This window comes from Gorilla gorilla, chromosome 16 (assembly GCF_029281585.2).
Source record: "Gorilla gorilla gorilla isolate KB3781 chromosome 16, NHGRI_mGorGor1-v2.1_pri, whole genome shotgun sequence".
Lineage (NCBI taxonomy): Eukaryota > Metazoa > Chordata > Mammalia > Primates > Hominidae > Gorilla > Gorilla gorilla.
Window position 1 is genome coordinate 102922334 of NC_073240.2, and position 16871 is coordinate 102939204.

The following is a 16871-nucleotide window of genomic DNA, read 5'->3' on the forward strand; positions in this document are numbered from 1 at the left end:
CTGGTGACAGGTGCTCTCCTCCCACCCACGTGCTGCGGGATCAGTCATTCCGGGGTCTTCTGACTACCACCCCCTCACGTGCATGTTTGCTGAATGATTTTTTAAAAAATACATGGAAAAGTGCCGGCACATAAGCCCTGAATGTTAGCTTTAAAAATCGTATCACGGCCGGGGGCGGTGAATCACGCCTGTAATCCCAGCACTTTGGGAGGCCCAGGCGGGCGGATCACGAGGTTAGGAAATCGAAACCATCCTGGCTAACAACACGGTGAAACCCTGTCTCTACTAAAAATACAAAAAAATTAGCCAGGCGTGGGGGCACACGCCTGTGGTCCCAGCTACTCGGGAAGCTGAGGCAGGAGAATCGCCTAAACCCGGGAAGCGGAGGTTGTAGTGAGCCGAGATCGTGCCACTACACTCCAGCCTGGGCGACAGAGCGAGACTCCGTCTCAAAAAATAAATAATAAATAAAAATCATATCACACAATCTGCACCTTATACTACTACACAAGTCTGATATATATTGTTTTGTTTGCCAACTGTTTCACTGTTCACATCCCTCAAGAAGTTAACTAAATGATCAGTATATTGAAGAGATTTCTTACATTTCTTTTGAATTTCACAGCATATCGCAAAATAAACAATACTTCTTGTTTGGTAGCTGAATTCTCTATTGACATAATGCCATTTTAATTCAGTTCTGAGCACGTAGAGCATTCCTCTCTTTAAAATCTGAAATCCATTTCAGTATATAAATCCATGGAATGTCATCCCATCAAAAAAGTAACTTAACTCTAGGTGAGCAGCTTAGTTGTGGTAGAAGCCCACAGCTGAAACACTGATGCAATTCATTTGGGAATTTATTTTTTTCTAAAGCGGAACAAAACCTAATTATGAATAAGAAACATTTAAATGGCAACTCTTAACCTATAGTGCAAACACCAGATTCCACAAAACTGAATTCCTTTGTCAGTAATCCAATATTTAGTAGTAGCTGCTGCTTTTGTGGTTGTTGGTTAGTTAAAATTAAGTAATGATTCCAGTTTAGAAGATAAAGTTTCAGTGTGAATTTTAGTAAAAGTCATAAAAATACCTGAGACATATTAGAAAATAAGATTTTCCCTCATATTAAAAAAAACTCTGCAGACTTTTATTTGAAGCCCATCTTTTGAAAATCACTAACATTTCATAATCATTTCCTAGTGTTTAGTTTCACTTTTTCGATGAATAATATTTCCCCATTTAAGTTTCTCAAGGCATTGATTGCTGGAAAATTTCCCACGTGCCCTCTAAATGTCCCCCGTGGACATTAGTAAATTAAACTTTGTGCATGTCAGCTACACATTCATTGTCTCCTTTCTCAGCTGAGGCCGTGAGTGGACCCCATCAGTGGCTCCAAAGTCTTAGAAGTACTAATATGTTAAGAAAAATACATTTTTAAGAGTCAAAACAAAATTACAGAGAAGCAAATATCAGGGAAGGACTTCAAAAGGCCTCCTCAGCATTGAGTGTCCGTGTCTTCTTGAGATTCTTCAGTTTATCAATGGCGGAAGTTACTAAAATCTCTCCATGAATTTTGTTGTCTCTTGTTCGCACGTTTACAGCATTATCTATCTTTTCCTTTTCTCCAACCACTGCAGAAAAGAAAGGTAATGTATTTTAAATCAGCAGTTTACCAAACATTAAGTCAGCAGTCCCATGACATGTTTTTATCAAGTTTTTCTTCATTACTATTAAATATCATCTAATGAGCATTCGGTTCATCCTCTGATAGTTAAGTTTCTTGAGGGAAGCAATGACTTCTGATCCCATCTCTCTATTGTCCACCTGAGAGAACAGCTCTTGTGGTCCTGGGGTGCAAATGAGAGCGGGGAGCTCTTACAGGCTCACACTGACTCCACCTGGCACTAGGGTGCAGATGAGCGGGGAGCTCTTACAGGGTCACACTGACCCCACCTGGCACTAGGGTGCAGATGAGAGCAGGGAGCTCTTACAGGCTCACAGTGACTCCACCTGGCGCTAGGGTGCAGATGAGAGCGGGGAGCTCTTACAGACTCACACTGACTCCACCTGGCACTAGGGTGCAGATGAGAGCGGGGAGCTCTCACAGGCTCACAGTGACTCCACGTGGCACTAGGGTGCAGATGAGAGCGGGGAGCTCTTACAGGCTCACAGTGACTCCACCTGGCACTAGGGTGCAGATGAGAGCGGGGAGCTCTTACAGGCTCACAGTGACTCCACCTGGCACTAGGGTGCAGATGAGAGCGGGGAGCTCTTACAGGCTCACAGTGACTCCACCTGGCACTAGGGTGCAGATGAGAGCGGGGAGCTCTTACAGGCTCACACTGACTCCACCTGGCACTAGGGTGCAGATGAGAGCGGGGAGCTCTTACAGGCTCACACTGACCCCACCTGGCACTAGGGCGCAGATGAGAGCGGGGAGCTCTTACAGGCTCACACTGACTCCACCTGGCATACCTGATGAGCCAAGGGGTGGACACCATACCCATGCGAGCCAGCCAGAACTTTCTGGAATGTGGGTAAAAAGTTTGTTCTCTCTAGTGACCCATATTGTGAGATGATGCAGGAATCTACAGCCATGCTTCTTGCCACACAGAAGGAAGAAACCGGTCTGCAGATAAGTGGAATAAGGGAGATATTCAAGAGAAGCATAAAGAACCAGAGCAAGACAGGAACCAGAAATGGGGAGAAATAGTCCTGGTGAGGGTTGAGCTCCTGATTGCTCTTCTAGTGGTTTGGCTATTTAATTCTACCTTTCATGTCATGGGATACTCCAAGACCCTTCCAACAAATGCTGTGTCTAAACCAAATTGAGATTTCTGCCACCGTAAGAAGCCTGACTGAAGCAGCACAATACCTACTCTGGTGTCAAACATTATCAGTGAAACACTGTCAATAGAACAATGCTATGCATATTTATTTCGCCTTCTACAGACTTTCAACTTACGGGAAATAGCAATACTATGCCTGCAGTTATATCAGTGTTAGTTTCTCTTAATTTTGGAATCATTTTTAAAGCCTAAATTTTAGATTCTGCATCTAATTAGTCATATGCTAAAAGGACATTTTACTTTTCATCTAAATCTTTTCCTTTGGATCATTTTAAATTTGGGATCTTTTCTTTCTGTTAGTTTAATCCCAAAGTTTCCTAATAAGCCAGAAAAGTGAGGGAAAATATTACAGGCCTGTGAGGCTGAAATATAAAGTATATAATTCTACTGATGGGATCATTTTCAGAGTTGTTTTCGTTGTTTGCTTGCAATATGAACTATTGCTAGTAAAACTATCCCAGGGGATTCAGGTGAAACTTTACAACTCTTCTTCCAGCAAACAACAAAGAGTACCTAGGAACAGCTAAGCTAGAAATGCTATGGACTCTTCTTTTTGTGTAAGTATTAAATAGACAAATCATGATAATCAAGTAGTTGAACCATATTTCTTATTTGGTCTTCTGGAATTGAAGTGGAAAAAAAAAGCATTTGGAAAAATATATACAAACTTAAATTACCCAAAATAAAATTATACTGAGCCAGCTGTGCATTTCGTATTTTCTTATTTAGTGTACAATTGTGATCTAAGTCAACGTCAGCCATAAATCCTTCTTCAAAAAATTCACTGGATACCTAGAAGAAAATGAAACACCTTTACTGTTACATTATGGTACCTAGCCTCCAAGAAGACCCCGTTGTTCCCCACTCTTGGTATTCACACCCTTGTATAGTTCCCTGCTCACTATACCAGAGCGGGTCGGCGTGACCATAAAGAAGTGCGGAAGTGTCGGCGCATCGTTTCCGAGACTAGTTTATAAAAGCCTGCAGCTCCCATCTCTCTGAGATCACTCGCTCTGGGGGGAACCAGCCACCATGCAGTGAGAACATTCAGGCAAGCTGTGAAGCACCCAGGTTATGAGGAGCTGCATCCACCAACTGTGAGTGAGCCCCGAGCTCCGCAGCCCTGGCCGACAACCTGACTGCAGCCCCAGGAGACGCTCTGCGCCAGAATCCACCAGCTGAGCTGCTCCCAGACCCTGACTCGTAGGAACTGTGAGATCATCAATGTTTGTTGTTTAAAGCTGCTAAGTTTTGGGGTCACTTGTGACACAGCAACAGATAATATTCTTCCCTAATAGAGCTGTGTAGAAATGAATAATTATGATATGTTTTAAAATACTAATTTCTCAAAAAACATTAAGAATGAAATAGTTCTGAGACAGCTGCAGAGACATGATTCATGTGTTACTCCCAACTGCTGAAAACACGGTTTAAGTTAATGTGTCAGTTCTGCAATATTTTAAAGCATGAAGGACACTGCAAATCGATGACCTACACAGAATACAGGCAAGATTATTACGTACTTTAAACACCTCTGATTTTACCTGAAGTGCATATTTTTCACAAGTTGGCCCCACAGGGATGACCATCACCTGACGAGGAGATAGCCAGAAAGGCCTGAAAAATATATAAAATATGTATTTTCAAAGTGTAATAATGGCTACTTATTACATGATTTTCAAATAACCAAAGATTCTTTTAAAGACTTCACAAGAGGGCAGTTTCAGTAGCGCAGCATGGAAGAAAACCAAATTATATGAAAGTCTGAAGGCAGCAAAGTAAATGAAAGGAGAATTTTGGAATTTTGATAGCACAAGTGCAGGTAGAATGAGCTGGCAGACAGCCCAAAGGGCTGAGCATGCACTTACTGTCTGCCCCAGCAACTGCACTTCTGGCATTTGTCCCAGAGAAATGAAAGTGCAGGTTCACACACAATACTGCTCACTAACGTCCATAGCAGCTTTATTTATAATAGCCCCAAACAGGAAACACACACCGCAAATGTCCTTTAGCGGGTGAATGGTCAAACCGTGGTGCATCCACACTGTGGAACGTGGAACACCATCAGCAAAAAAAACCAACTAATTTATCTCGAAACAAAACAACATGGATGGCTCTTAAGGGAATTCTACTGAGTGAAAAAAATAAGCCTACTTCAAAAGTTTGTGTACTGTGTAAATCCATTTATGTAATATTCTTTACATGACAAAATGATGGAGCTAGAGAACAAGTTCATGGTTGTCAGATAGGAGGACGGGGTGGGATGGTTTGAGTGTGGGGAAAAAAGGGCAGCAGGAGGGAGCCTTACAAGTGATGGACTGTCCTGTGCCTGGACTGGTGGCCTTACACCATCTGTCCATGTGACACAGCTAAATACACGTTCACACAAATGAGTGCATGTGAGGCTGGGGAAATCGGAACAAGGTTGGTGGACAGTCTCAATGTGTAGTTCATGTGAGGCTGGTGAAATCGGAACAAGGTTGGTGGACAGTCTCAATGTGTAGTTCATGTGAGGCTGGTGAAATCGGAACAAGGTTGGTGGACAGTCTCAATGTCTAGTTCATGTGAGGCTGGTGAAATCGGAACAAGGTTGGTGGACAGTCTCAATGTCTAGTTCTTGGTTGTGATACTGTATCTAGTTTTGCAAGATGTTACCACTGGGGTAAACTGGGTAAAGAGTGTGCTGGACTTCTCTGTATAACTTCTTTTTTATTTTTTTTGAGATGGAATCTTGCTCACCCAGGCTAGAGTGCAGTGGCCTGATCTCGGCTCACTGCAACCTCTGCCTCCTGAGTTCAAGTGATTCTCCTGGCTCAGCCTCCTGAGTAGCTGGGATTACCGCCATCGCCACCACACCCAGCTAATTTTTGTATTTTCAGTAGAGACGGGGTTTCACCATGTTGGCCAGGCTGGTCTTGAACTCCTGACCTCAGGTGATCCACCCACCTCGGCCTCCCAAAGGTTGGGATTACAGGCGTGAGCCACCACATCCGGCCTCTGTATAACTTCTTACAACAACATGCGAACCTACAATTATTTCAACATATAATTTTTCTAGAAAAAAAAAGATGGCAGGGTAGGTATAAGCAGTGTCCGCTGTGGGACATGTTTGCCCTTTCCCTGTCATAGTGAGTATTTAGTCTGAAGGTGAAAGGACATGCAAGGAGGACTATTTCAGATAGCATTTTATAAATGTGCATATTTATATATTTATTCTCAAATTACAAACACAAAACAATACATGATAAATGGTAGAACCAGAAATACAGGGTATACAATGGAAACTACATATTTCCTTTTGAGCTCTGTCCTTATCCCATCCCCAGCCTACTCCTCTAAATGACCCACATTTTAGCCATCTTTACTTTTGGCTCCCGGGGAGATTTCCCCACAAGGCTGACTGCTGTCTGAAGTCTGGATGTATGAAGTGCAGGGAGTATACCTCAGTCTCTGCGACAAAGGAAGGCATGCTCAGTGCACTGGCCCCAACCACCTCCTGTCTCCCTCTCCATCTCCTATTTCACTAGTTCTCTCTCTTTTCTTTAAACCACTTTCACTGCAACCATTCTAATGCAAAACACCATCATCTCTTACCTATGGTAAACTATTTAAAACCAACTGGAAAGAAATATAAACATGTTAACTCATACTCAGGTGGCATACATATTCATACCCATACTTTTGGCTTAACTGTAACTTCAACAGCTTAGAAACTCCATGATACCTAAGTGTATTTCTCTATGATCACAAAATATCAGGAATATACACAGACTCTCTAGCTACCCAGGACTTTTGGAAGACACTTTGTTTGGGAAACTTTCCACCTTATGTTTCCTGCTCAAAAATTTGCTTCCCCAGTCTCGCTGGACATGAATGGTAGTATGCATGGATGTGATCTAGGTTCTGCTAATGTATAAACATGGCACTCTGACTTAAGACAGAGTGGAGAAGGAGGCACCACATGGAATCCATTATGGCAAGGAAAGGTGATGCAGAGACATGGAGCTTTTGGAGGAACTGGTTGCAGTGACCCTAGCAGTATCATCCAGTGCCCAGTGTCCACAGTGGGAGCTGCAGGGACTGTGCCCGGCAATAGTAGCAGTGGGGGCAGTAGTTTCTGAAGAGAGAGCTAAACTGCATGAGCAGATGCTTAGCCAATTTCTAAAAATGGAATGGGAGGTAGAAATTTCACAGGTGGTTGCTGGTTTGCAGCATTTCCACATACTAGGATACATCATCACAAGATGTTGTCTGCCAGCTGGTGCTATAACTGCTAGTAAAGCCACTTACTTCTGAATGCATGGTGATAGTAGTGAATCCCATAATGTCAGTGCAATGCTTTACTTATTTGCTATAAAATCTCTTTCATAGTCAGAAGCACTGTTGTGTTCCTGGCAGCACATAAGTACACATTTGGTGCCACTGGCAGAAGCATGGCAGCAAGGAAGAGCAAAGCAAAATCCACAGTGAGTCTCTCTTCAGTGAGAATGAGGCATTGGTCCTTACATGATGAAAGGGATCCAACGTAATCAACCTGCTACAAGACCACTGGCTATTCCCCCAGGTTATGGTACCATCCTGGGGGATCACAATTAATCACTACTGATGGCAACCTGAATTCTCAGAAGAGATGTAGCCAGATGGAACTTAGTGAGGCAAAGTCCATGTTTTTGAGCCCATGCATATCCACCAGTGGCCACTTTGCCCATGAGCCATTGAGCAACAACGAGGGGAAAAAAGAAGCTGATTTTAACAGAATGGGTCCTCTTGTATTGGAATACTGAAAAATCCCTCAACAGCGGGGGCCTTTTGGTGGCAATACCACCTCTGTTGGCCCATTCTGAGTGATCATCCACATTTCTGCTTCCCAAATCTATGTAATTTATTTTTCAATCTAATTAGTTCTAAATCTTTGACTCTGTGGCCAAAGCAGTAACTAGAGCCTGTGCATCCATGTAACTCCTTATCTCCGGCCATTCTTCCTTCCGGGCAAAAAGGACCACAGGATGCACCACTCAAAATTCTGCACTTTAGGACACTTCCCTTCCCCACTGTCATCCTAAATGGGCTGTGCTGCTGAGCCATCCTCTTTTGAGTTTGTGCCATTTATGAATCAGGTTTGCATGTTTTCCTCCTCAGTGGCTGTAGGGAACCCCAAAGGCAAACAACATGGGTTGAAGGAAGGATGGCTGGAGGGCAAGAGGTGGTACCTAGGAGTGTGGGTCACATGTTTTCAGGACAGCAACTAGATCTCTGAAGGGCTTGAAACAGGTAAAAAGATAACTTTAATTCTACCGAGTCCCCCAAAAGGTAAATGGTACAGTTTTATGCCACTCTCCCTTAGTTTTTATTTTCTGATCTGGCAAATTGAATAAGAATTCTTTATTTGCTGTTTGGACACTTGCTAATTACAAGGCAGGAAAGGCCCTTTCTTTTGTTACTACTTTTTTCTTTTACACATGATTTTTTAAGAATAGAAATATTTTTAAAAAGGAAAAATAAGTAAATTAATAAAAATTAAAAAGAATAATAGACATATAGTTTTCCTTTTCCATATCACTTACCATTTTCCACCATAGTTTTCTGAAAGAATGGCTATCATTCTTTCCACTGATCCCAAAATGGCTCGATGAATGATCACAGGTCTCTTCTTATCATCCCCATCCTTACTAAAAAATGAAAATTATACATTTAAGTCTTTTCCTAAGATTCAATAACTATCTTCTAGCCTTATATTTAATTTTGAGAATAGATTTAGATTAGTGATATCAGATCTCTCCATTAACCTTATTTGTTCTGTGACTGTCTTGTTTTGTCATTGCTTTCTTTGCTAATCTTTTTTATTTTAAAAACTTTTTATTAGATATGCAAAAGTAGAGAGAAGAGTATAATGAACTTCCACATACCCTCTCAGCTTCACAAAATGTCAACTCACAGCCAATCTCATCTGATCCAAATGCACCCCCATTCTTGCCACTATCTCCCACATTATAATCTTCATTTTAAAAATGTTCCTGATATGTGTTCTTGAAGTCCACTGGTCAAATTCCCTGAAACCTTCATGAGGTGTATCTTACATTTTATTCCCTCTTCCCCTTAGGAAAAAAAAATGAAAAAAGCAAATGATGACTTAATTGTAATGAAGTAAGCCACTTCAAGATCTCTGCACAAGCACAAGCTTCTCAGAAAGATAAATTTCACATTATTGCAACAAATGTGACATGCGACACTTACAAAGTTCTTTTGATAAATTTTTATCTAAAAATTATACCAGCTAGCTACTACTACAATAAATGAAACAAATTTAACAAATAAGTAATAAAATAAAACAAACAAATAAAAACAGAGAAACCCATTCATTAAACCTACTTCAAATGAGTTGTAACTGGATATCATCACTGCCAACCATTTCTGCTAAGAGCCATTATAGAATAACTGCAGGCAAAACTCTCTGTCTGGACCCTACAGGAAGCTTTGGGGTAGGGGTGAGCGGCTTGAGTCCATTCCTATGCAGGTATATGAAGAAATTCATCCCAAAAATTGAAACCAGTATGAAATATGCCTGAATATCCCATCATGTTGATTTTTGTGTAGGGAAGAAAGAGAAGCAAACTGATCCTTTCACAGAGCCTGGGTATCCAAAATTTCTGTCCCATCATTTCTTTGAATCATGTCTAGACTTAAGAAGAGCGAATAGTGACATAAACTATGATTACACATCTGTGCTATCAGATAAACATTGGAATGAATGCCAAATTCCCCCAAAATAACCCCAGTGGATTTGCTTACAATTATATTAGATTAACAGATAAATTTGAAGAGAATAACTTCACAGTGTTGATTCTTCTCATTCCAAAGTGTGGTATGAATCTTCATTTAAATAACTTTTTTGTGGTCTTGGAGAAAAATTTATAGCATATGCTTATAAATAACATCTATAGTCATGTGTTGCCTAATGACATTTTGGTCAACAATGGACTGCGGATATGATGGTGGTCCCACGAGATTATAAAGAAACTGAAAAAAAAATTTTTTTTAATTATACTTTAAGTTCTAGGGTACATGTGCACAACGTGCAGGTTTGTTACATATGTATACATGAGCCACGTTGGTGTCCTGCACCCAAGGAAGCTGAAAAATCCCTATCATCTACTGATTTGTGTTACAAGTACCTAGAGCATTCAGTACAGTAACATTCTGCACAGGTTTGGAGCTAGCAGCAATAGGCTATCCCACACAGCTTAAGTGTGTAGTGGCCTATGCCATCTAGGTTTGTGTAAGTACACTCCGTGATGTTCACACAACAATGATATTGCCTAATGACACATTTCTCCAAACATATCCCTGTCATGACTACATTTACGGGGATGCATGACTATATTTATATTTATTGTTAAGTTTATTCGTATTTTCTACTTTGTTGTTGCTGTTGCTTCTGAAATGTTTTTTCCATTGCATTTCCCAGCAGATTATTGCTACCATTATGAAGGCAAATTGATTTTTGCATTTTTACCTTCCATTATTATTAGTGCCCATTTCTCCATTTGATTCTGTTGGATTTCCCTATATTTTAACACCTACAAATAATAATTTTATCTCTTGCTTTCATGTATGTGTAATCCCAGAATAATTTTGAGTAACAATACAAATAGTAGTCATATTCATCTTCTTCCCAACTGTGTTGAGATGCTATTGCTGTTTTCTGATAAAAGCTCTTTATCGTGATAAGGAAATTTCTGTTCATTTCACAGGAATGAATGTTAACTTTTATCTGATGCCTTTCTGCATGCTGAATGTAATGAATGACAACAGCACACTCTCATCCACCCCTGCTTTTTTAGGGAAAAACCCTTAATCATGGTGATGACCTTGATGCTTCTCTCTCTCCTCTCATACATAAGCCTGAGCAAGTCACATCAGTTCTTCCTCCAAAATACACTCCAGTACCCCTACTTTGTTCATCGCTATGCCACCTGGCTCCAACTGTCATCGTTTCTTACCTGGTCTGCAATCCACTGCTTCCACCTTTGCTTGCCTACTCGCCATTTGCCGCACAACACCTATGATGGCTGGCTGGGCTGATTTGTTTCTCCTCCACGTCCTCCTTAAATGAGGAGTTTCACTTGCATTCTGATGGCCCTAAGCAATTTTGTTGTAGGACTGATCCTGAAGGTTTGACTTTCTCTCTAATAGTTCTGACCCTTGCTCCTCCAAAACGGAGAGATTAGACTTTTCGGAGTCCTACTAACTCCACTGTACCAATCAGGCAAAAAGTTAGAGGCCAACTCCCAGAAGCTCTTCCGTTTTGGCACACGGTATGACCTATGGGACTTGGCCACTGGGTGGCGAACACATGGAACAGGTGTGAATATCACTATAAAGGCTTCGATAACTGAACTGACACCGAACCACAGCCCACAAAAGTGGGTTGGAAATTTCCACCTGAACCTAACCACGCAGATTCACTGCCAAAACAAGACAACCGCCTTAGGATTTAAACAAGACACAGCATCTCATAACATAATATTCAAGACGTTCAGGATACAATCCTAAATTACTTAGCATATGAATCATTAGGAAAATTCTCAATTTGTGAGAAGAAAAGACAAACAACAGTCCAGCAGCAAGAAAATACAAATGATGGAATTACCAAAGGCTAGAAATAGCCATTATAACTGTACCCCAGGAAGCAGGGTAAACACACCTGGAGTGACTGGAAAGACCAAAGTCTCAGGAAGAAATACAAAACATGAACAACAGAGACTGTAGAACTGAAAACTACAATCACAGAAAGTTTTAAAAAGTCATTAGATGGATTCAGTGGCAACAGAGATGGTAAAGAGTTGGTGAATTTGAAGATAAGTAAATAGAATGTATCCAATCTGAGAGATATGCAAAGAAAGACTGAAGGAAGCATAAACAGCCTCAGAAAACTGGAAAAATACCAAAAGGTCTAATATTCAGGTCACCTGAGTCCCAGAAGGAGCGGAGGTATAGTACAAAAGAAATATGGAAAAACAATGGCTGAAAACTATCCAACTTTCGCAAACCAATAACTTACAGATTCAAGAAGTTCAAACCACCACAACATAGACTTGAATAAGTCCACAGACAGACACATCACAATCGTGTGACACATAAAGGAAAAGTGACTCGAATTACTGCATATTTCTCATCAGAAACCATAAAAGCCAGCAGGATGTGTAACAATATTTTTTGTTTTTACTTTGCAAGAAAATAAATTATATAACTTAAAAAATAAAACCCCCAAACTAAGCAGTTCATCAAAATATTCAGCCTACAGCCTACAGAAACTGCTACCATTTAAAATCGTACAGCGTTATCATCTCAGTGTGTAGCGGCACACGTGCAAATAGCATAGACCACATGAGGACAGATTACAACTTAGGAACTCAAATTTGTTCAACACGCTAAACAACATATAGTGTAGATGACAGGAAAGCTCTCATGTAATGTTTATTTTACAAACATGACCTTGGAAGAACTAATAAGATGGCATCTCAGTTATTTACATAAAAATAGAAAAATCAGCTTGAGTTTAAGACGGCAAATCTTTCTATAAAACTAGCCAATCTTTCACCCAGATTGAAGTTTTAAAATTTGCTCTTTGAAAGGGCTAATGACATCTTACTGCAAATAATGTAAAATATTTTTTAACTACTCAGGTCATATTTTGTATTAAATTTAATAAAAAGTAAAAGTAAGAAAGCTAAGTTTTTACTTTGGGAAGCGTTAACATTTATGCACAAGATGAGAACAAGACTTGAAAAAACAAGTTGATAGAACTCAGGAGCCCCTCCAATAAATGCAAACATTGGAAGACTTCAGAATTCATTTCAAGATCCTCACTAAATCATTGGAGCAGTAATGTTCTAATATTTATTTCATTGTAAGCATCAAAATTTTTCTATATTTTCCCTTCATAAATTTTATTTCATGTCTACTTACTCTGGAAATGAGATGCAACAAAGGTTAACACAAAAATGGATGTCTCTGTTTTTAAATTAGAAGATAAGTGTTCTAGGTCAGGATCGGTGGCTTACGCCTGTAATCTCAGCACTTTGGGAGGCTGAGGTGGGAGGAGGTAAGGAGTTTGAGACCAGCCTGGCCAACATGGTGAAACCCTGTCTCCACTAAAAATACAAAGTTTAGCCAGGCATGGTGGTGCATGCCTATAGTCCCAGTTACTCAGGAGGCTGAGGCAGAAGAATTGCTTGAACCCAGGAGGCGGAGGTTTCAGTGAGCCAAGATTGTGCCACTGCACTCCAGCCTGGGCAACAGAGCAAGACTCATCTCAAAAAAAAAAAAAAAAAAAAGATGAGTGTTCAAAGTTTGCATTAACCTCAGAAGCGTCCTCTTGCTATACTACTAAGTTAATATATATTTTTAAACAATATTTTTAAAATATTAAAACTAAATAACTATCAACCCAGAATTGTACAAGCAAAGAAGGTTATTTTCTTTGAAAGTACAACAAAATAAAGACATTCTCAGATGAAAGAAAATAAGGCAATTCATCTTCAACCGACCTGCTTTAAATAAACTGTTTATTCTCTTATATCTTCAGATATATGAGAAATGATACCAGAGGGAACCCTGGAACATCAGGAATGAAACAAGATCAACAGAAATGGTAAATATTTGGTAAATATAATATAATGTTCTCCTCCTAAGCTCTTTAAAACATGTACTATGATTGAAAACAAAAATAATATTGCTTATGAGGTTGTTAATGTATATGGCATGTAGTGTGTAGTATGCCTTCCAAAATGAATTTTTAAATAACAAGACTTGAAAGTCAAAATTGTGCCTTGATCCATGGGCTGCAGAATGGATGTTGTGTTAATAGGCATGAGAAAACATTAATCTCCTTGTTCGTCTCCATCAGAGCTCTTGGATGACCAGGTGCATTGTCAATGAGCAGTAATCTTTTGAAATGAATCTTTTCTTTTTTTCCTGAGCAGTAGGTCTCAACAGTGGGCTTAAAATATTCAGTAAATCATGCTGTAAACAGATGTGCTGTCATCTAGGCTTTGTTGTTCCATTTCTAAACACAGGCAGAGTAAATTTAGCATTATTCGTAAGGGTTCTAAGATTTTCTGAATGGTAAATGAGCACTGGCTTCAACTTAAAGTCACCAGCTGCATTAGCTCCTAATAAGAGGGTGAGCCTGTCTTTTGAAGTTTTGAAGCCAGTCATTGACTTTTCCTTTCTAGCTATGAAAGTCCTAGAGGGCATCTTCTTCTAATAGAAGGCTGTTTCATATATATTGAAAATCTGTTGTTTAGTGTTGTCATTTTCATCACTGATCTTAGCTAGATCTTCTGGATAACTTGCTGCAGCTTGTACATCAACACTTGTTGCTTTACCTTGCACTTTTATATTACGGAGATGGCTTTTTTTTTGAGATGGAGTTTCACTCTTGTTGTCCAGGCTGGAGTGCAGTGGCGTGGTCTTGGCTCACTGCAACTTCCGCCTTCTGGATTCACACGTTTCTCCTGCCTCAGCCTCCCAAGTAGCTGGGATTACAGGCACCCACCACCACGCCCAGGTAATTTTTTTATTTTTATTTTTGTATTTTTAGTAGAGACGGGGTTTCACCAACCATATGGAGTTGGCCAGGCTGGTCTTGAACTCCTGACCTCAGGTGATCCTCCTGCCTCTGCCTCCCAAAGTGCTGGGATTACAGGCATGAGCCACTGCACCTGGCCCTGGAGATGGTTCTTTTAACTTCATGAACCAACCTCTGCTAGTTTCAAACTTTGCTTCTGCAGCTTCTTCACCTCTCTCAGTCTTCACAGAATTGAAAAGTTAGGGCTTTGCTCTGGATTAGTCTTTGGCTTCAGGGAAACTTTCTCCACATCAGCAAGAAGGCTGTTTCACTTCCTTATCATTTGTGTTCACTGGAGTAGCACTTTTAATGTCCTTCAAGAGCTTTTCCTTTGCATTCACAACTTGGGTAACTGGTGCAAGAGGCCGAGCTTTTGGCCTGTCTGGGCTTTCAACAGTCCTTCCTCACCAAGCTTAATCATTTCTAGCTTTTGATCTAAGGTGAGAGACTTATGACTCTTCTTTAAACATGAATATTTACAGGCTGTTGTAGGGTTATTAATTAGCCTAATTTCAATGTTATTGTGTCTCAGGGAATAGGGAAGGCTGAGGAGAGGGAGAGAGATTAGGGAGGGGCCGGTGGAGTGGTAACAACAGACGACATTTATCGGTAAAGTTCACCGTTTTAAATGGGCATAGTTCATGGTGCCCCCTAAAATTATAACAGTAATATCAAATATCACTAATCACCATAACAGATACAATAATAATGAAAAAGCTTGAAATACTGCAAGAATTACCTAAATGTGACACAAAGACATGAAGTAAGCCCATGCTGTTGGAAAAATGGCACTGACAGACTTGCTTGACACAGAGTTGCCACAAACCTTCAGTTTATAAAAAATGCAGCGTCTGCGAAGTGCTATACAGTGTGAAGCACGATAAAACAAGCTGTGCCTGTATATATATATATATACAGTCATGCACTGCGTAACAGTGTTCTGGCCAACAACAGAGCACATACATGACAGTGGCCCAGTAAGATTATAATGGAGCTAAAAATCTTCCCATTATTCAGGTGTTTGTGGTGAGGCTGGTGTAAATAAATCTACCGTGCTGCCAGCTGTATAAAAGGACAGTGCATACAATTATGTACTGGACATCATACTTGATAATGATAATAAACAACTGTTACTGGTTTATGTATTTACTACACTATACTTTTAATCGTTATTTAAGGTGTATTCTTTCACTTACTTTAAAAAAAAAAAGTTAGCTGTAAAACAGCCTGGGGCTGGTCTTTCAGGAGGTATTCCAGAAGGCACTATCATCATGGGTGATGACAGCTCCATGCGTGTACTGCCCCTGGAACCTTCCACTGGGACAAGATATGGAGGTGGAAGACAGTGATATCGATAACCTTGGCCTTGTGTAGGCCTAGGCTACTAGGCTGATGAATGTGTTTGTGTCTTAGTTTTTAACAAAAAAACTTAAAAAGTAAAAAATTTTTGAAGTTTTTAATAGAAAAATGTTTATAGAATAAAGATATAAAGAAAATATTTTTGTACAACTATAATGTATTTGTGTTTTAAGGTAAGTGCTATAATAAAAGATTCAAAAGTTTTAAAATGTCAAAAATGTATAAAGTAAAAAAGTTACAGTAAGCTAAGCTTAATTTACTATTGAAGAAAACAATTATTTAAATTTAGTGTAGCCTAAATGTACAGTGTTTATAATGTCTACAGTAGTATACACTAATGTCCTCGGCCTTCACATATACTTACAACTTACTGACTCGCCTGGAGCAACTTCCAGTTATGCAAGCTCCATTCATGGTAAGTGTCCTAAACAACTGTACCATTTTTTATCTTTTATACCTAAATTTACTGTACCTTTTCTATGTTGAGATATGTTTTGATACACAAATACCTTACCACTGTGTTACAGTTGCCTACAGTATTCAGTAGAGTAACATGCTTTACAGGTCTGTAGCCTAGAAGCAATAGTCTAGACCATATTAGCCTAGGTATGTAGTAGGCTCTACCACCCAGGTTTGTGTAAGCACACTCGGTGATGTTCACACAGTGAACAAAGGGATAATCAGTGGTCCCACAGAACAGAATTTATAATCTAGAAACAGACCCACATATATATGTCCAACTAATTTCTGACAAAGATCCAAAGGCAAGTCGATGGTGAAATAGTGGCCTGTTCTGACATCATCTGATGTGTGAATAATTAGACACTTAGATGCAAACAATGAATCTTGACCTAAATGTCGCATCTTACACAAACAATGAACTCACATCAGGTCTTAGAACTAGAAAACTTTTAATATAAAACATAGAAGAAAATCTTCATGGCCTGTACTTAGGCAGAGCTTATAGATGTGATGCCAAAGCATGAGCCATAAAAGAAAAAAATGGAGAAATTAAACTTTATTGTATT

The 16871-nt window shown here is 39.8% G+C and overlaps 1 protein-coding gene across 2 annotated transcripts in view; it reads right to left on the bottom strand.

The window, feature by feature from the left end:
- Positions 1-842: 842 nt before the first annotated feature.
- The window catches only part of TARS3 (threonyl-tRNA synthetase 3), a 71444-nt gene continuing 55415 nt past the window's right edge, over positions 843-16871 (bottom strand). Inside the window, exons 16-19 of one of the 2 annotated variants that reach the window (XM_004056841.5) lie at positions 8417-8521; positions 4397-4469; positions 3530-3644; positions 843-1634 (exon numbers count right to left, since the gene is read on the bottom strand). In XM_004056841.5, the coding sequence (XP_004056889.4) occupies positions 1486-1634; positions 3530-3644; positions 4397-4469; positions 8417-8521 (442 nt within the window). In that variant the 3' untranslated portion in view covers positions 843-1485. Of the gene's footprint in view, positions 1635-3529; positions 3645-4396; positions 4470-8416; positions 8522-8758; positions 8948-16871 lie in introns of those variants that run through there. The other variant, XR_004067380.3, reaches the window with a different exon arrangement.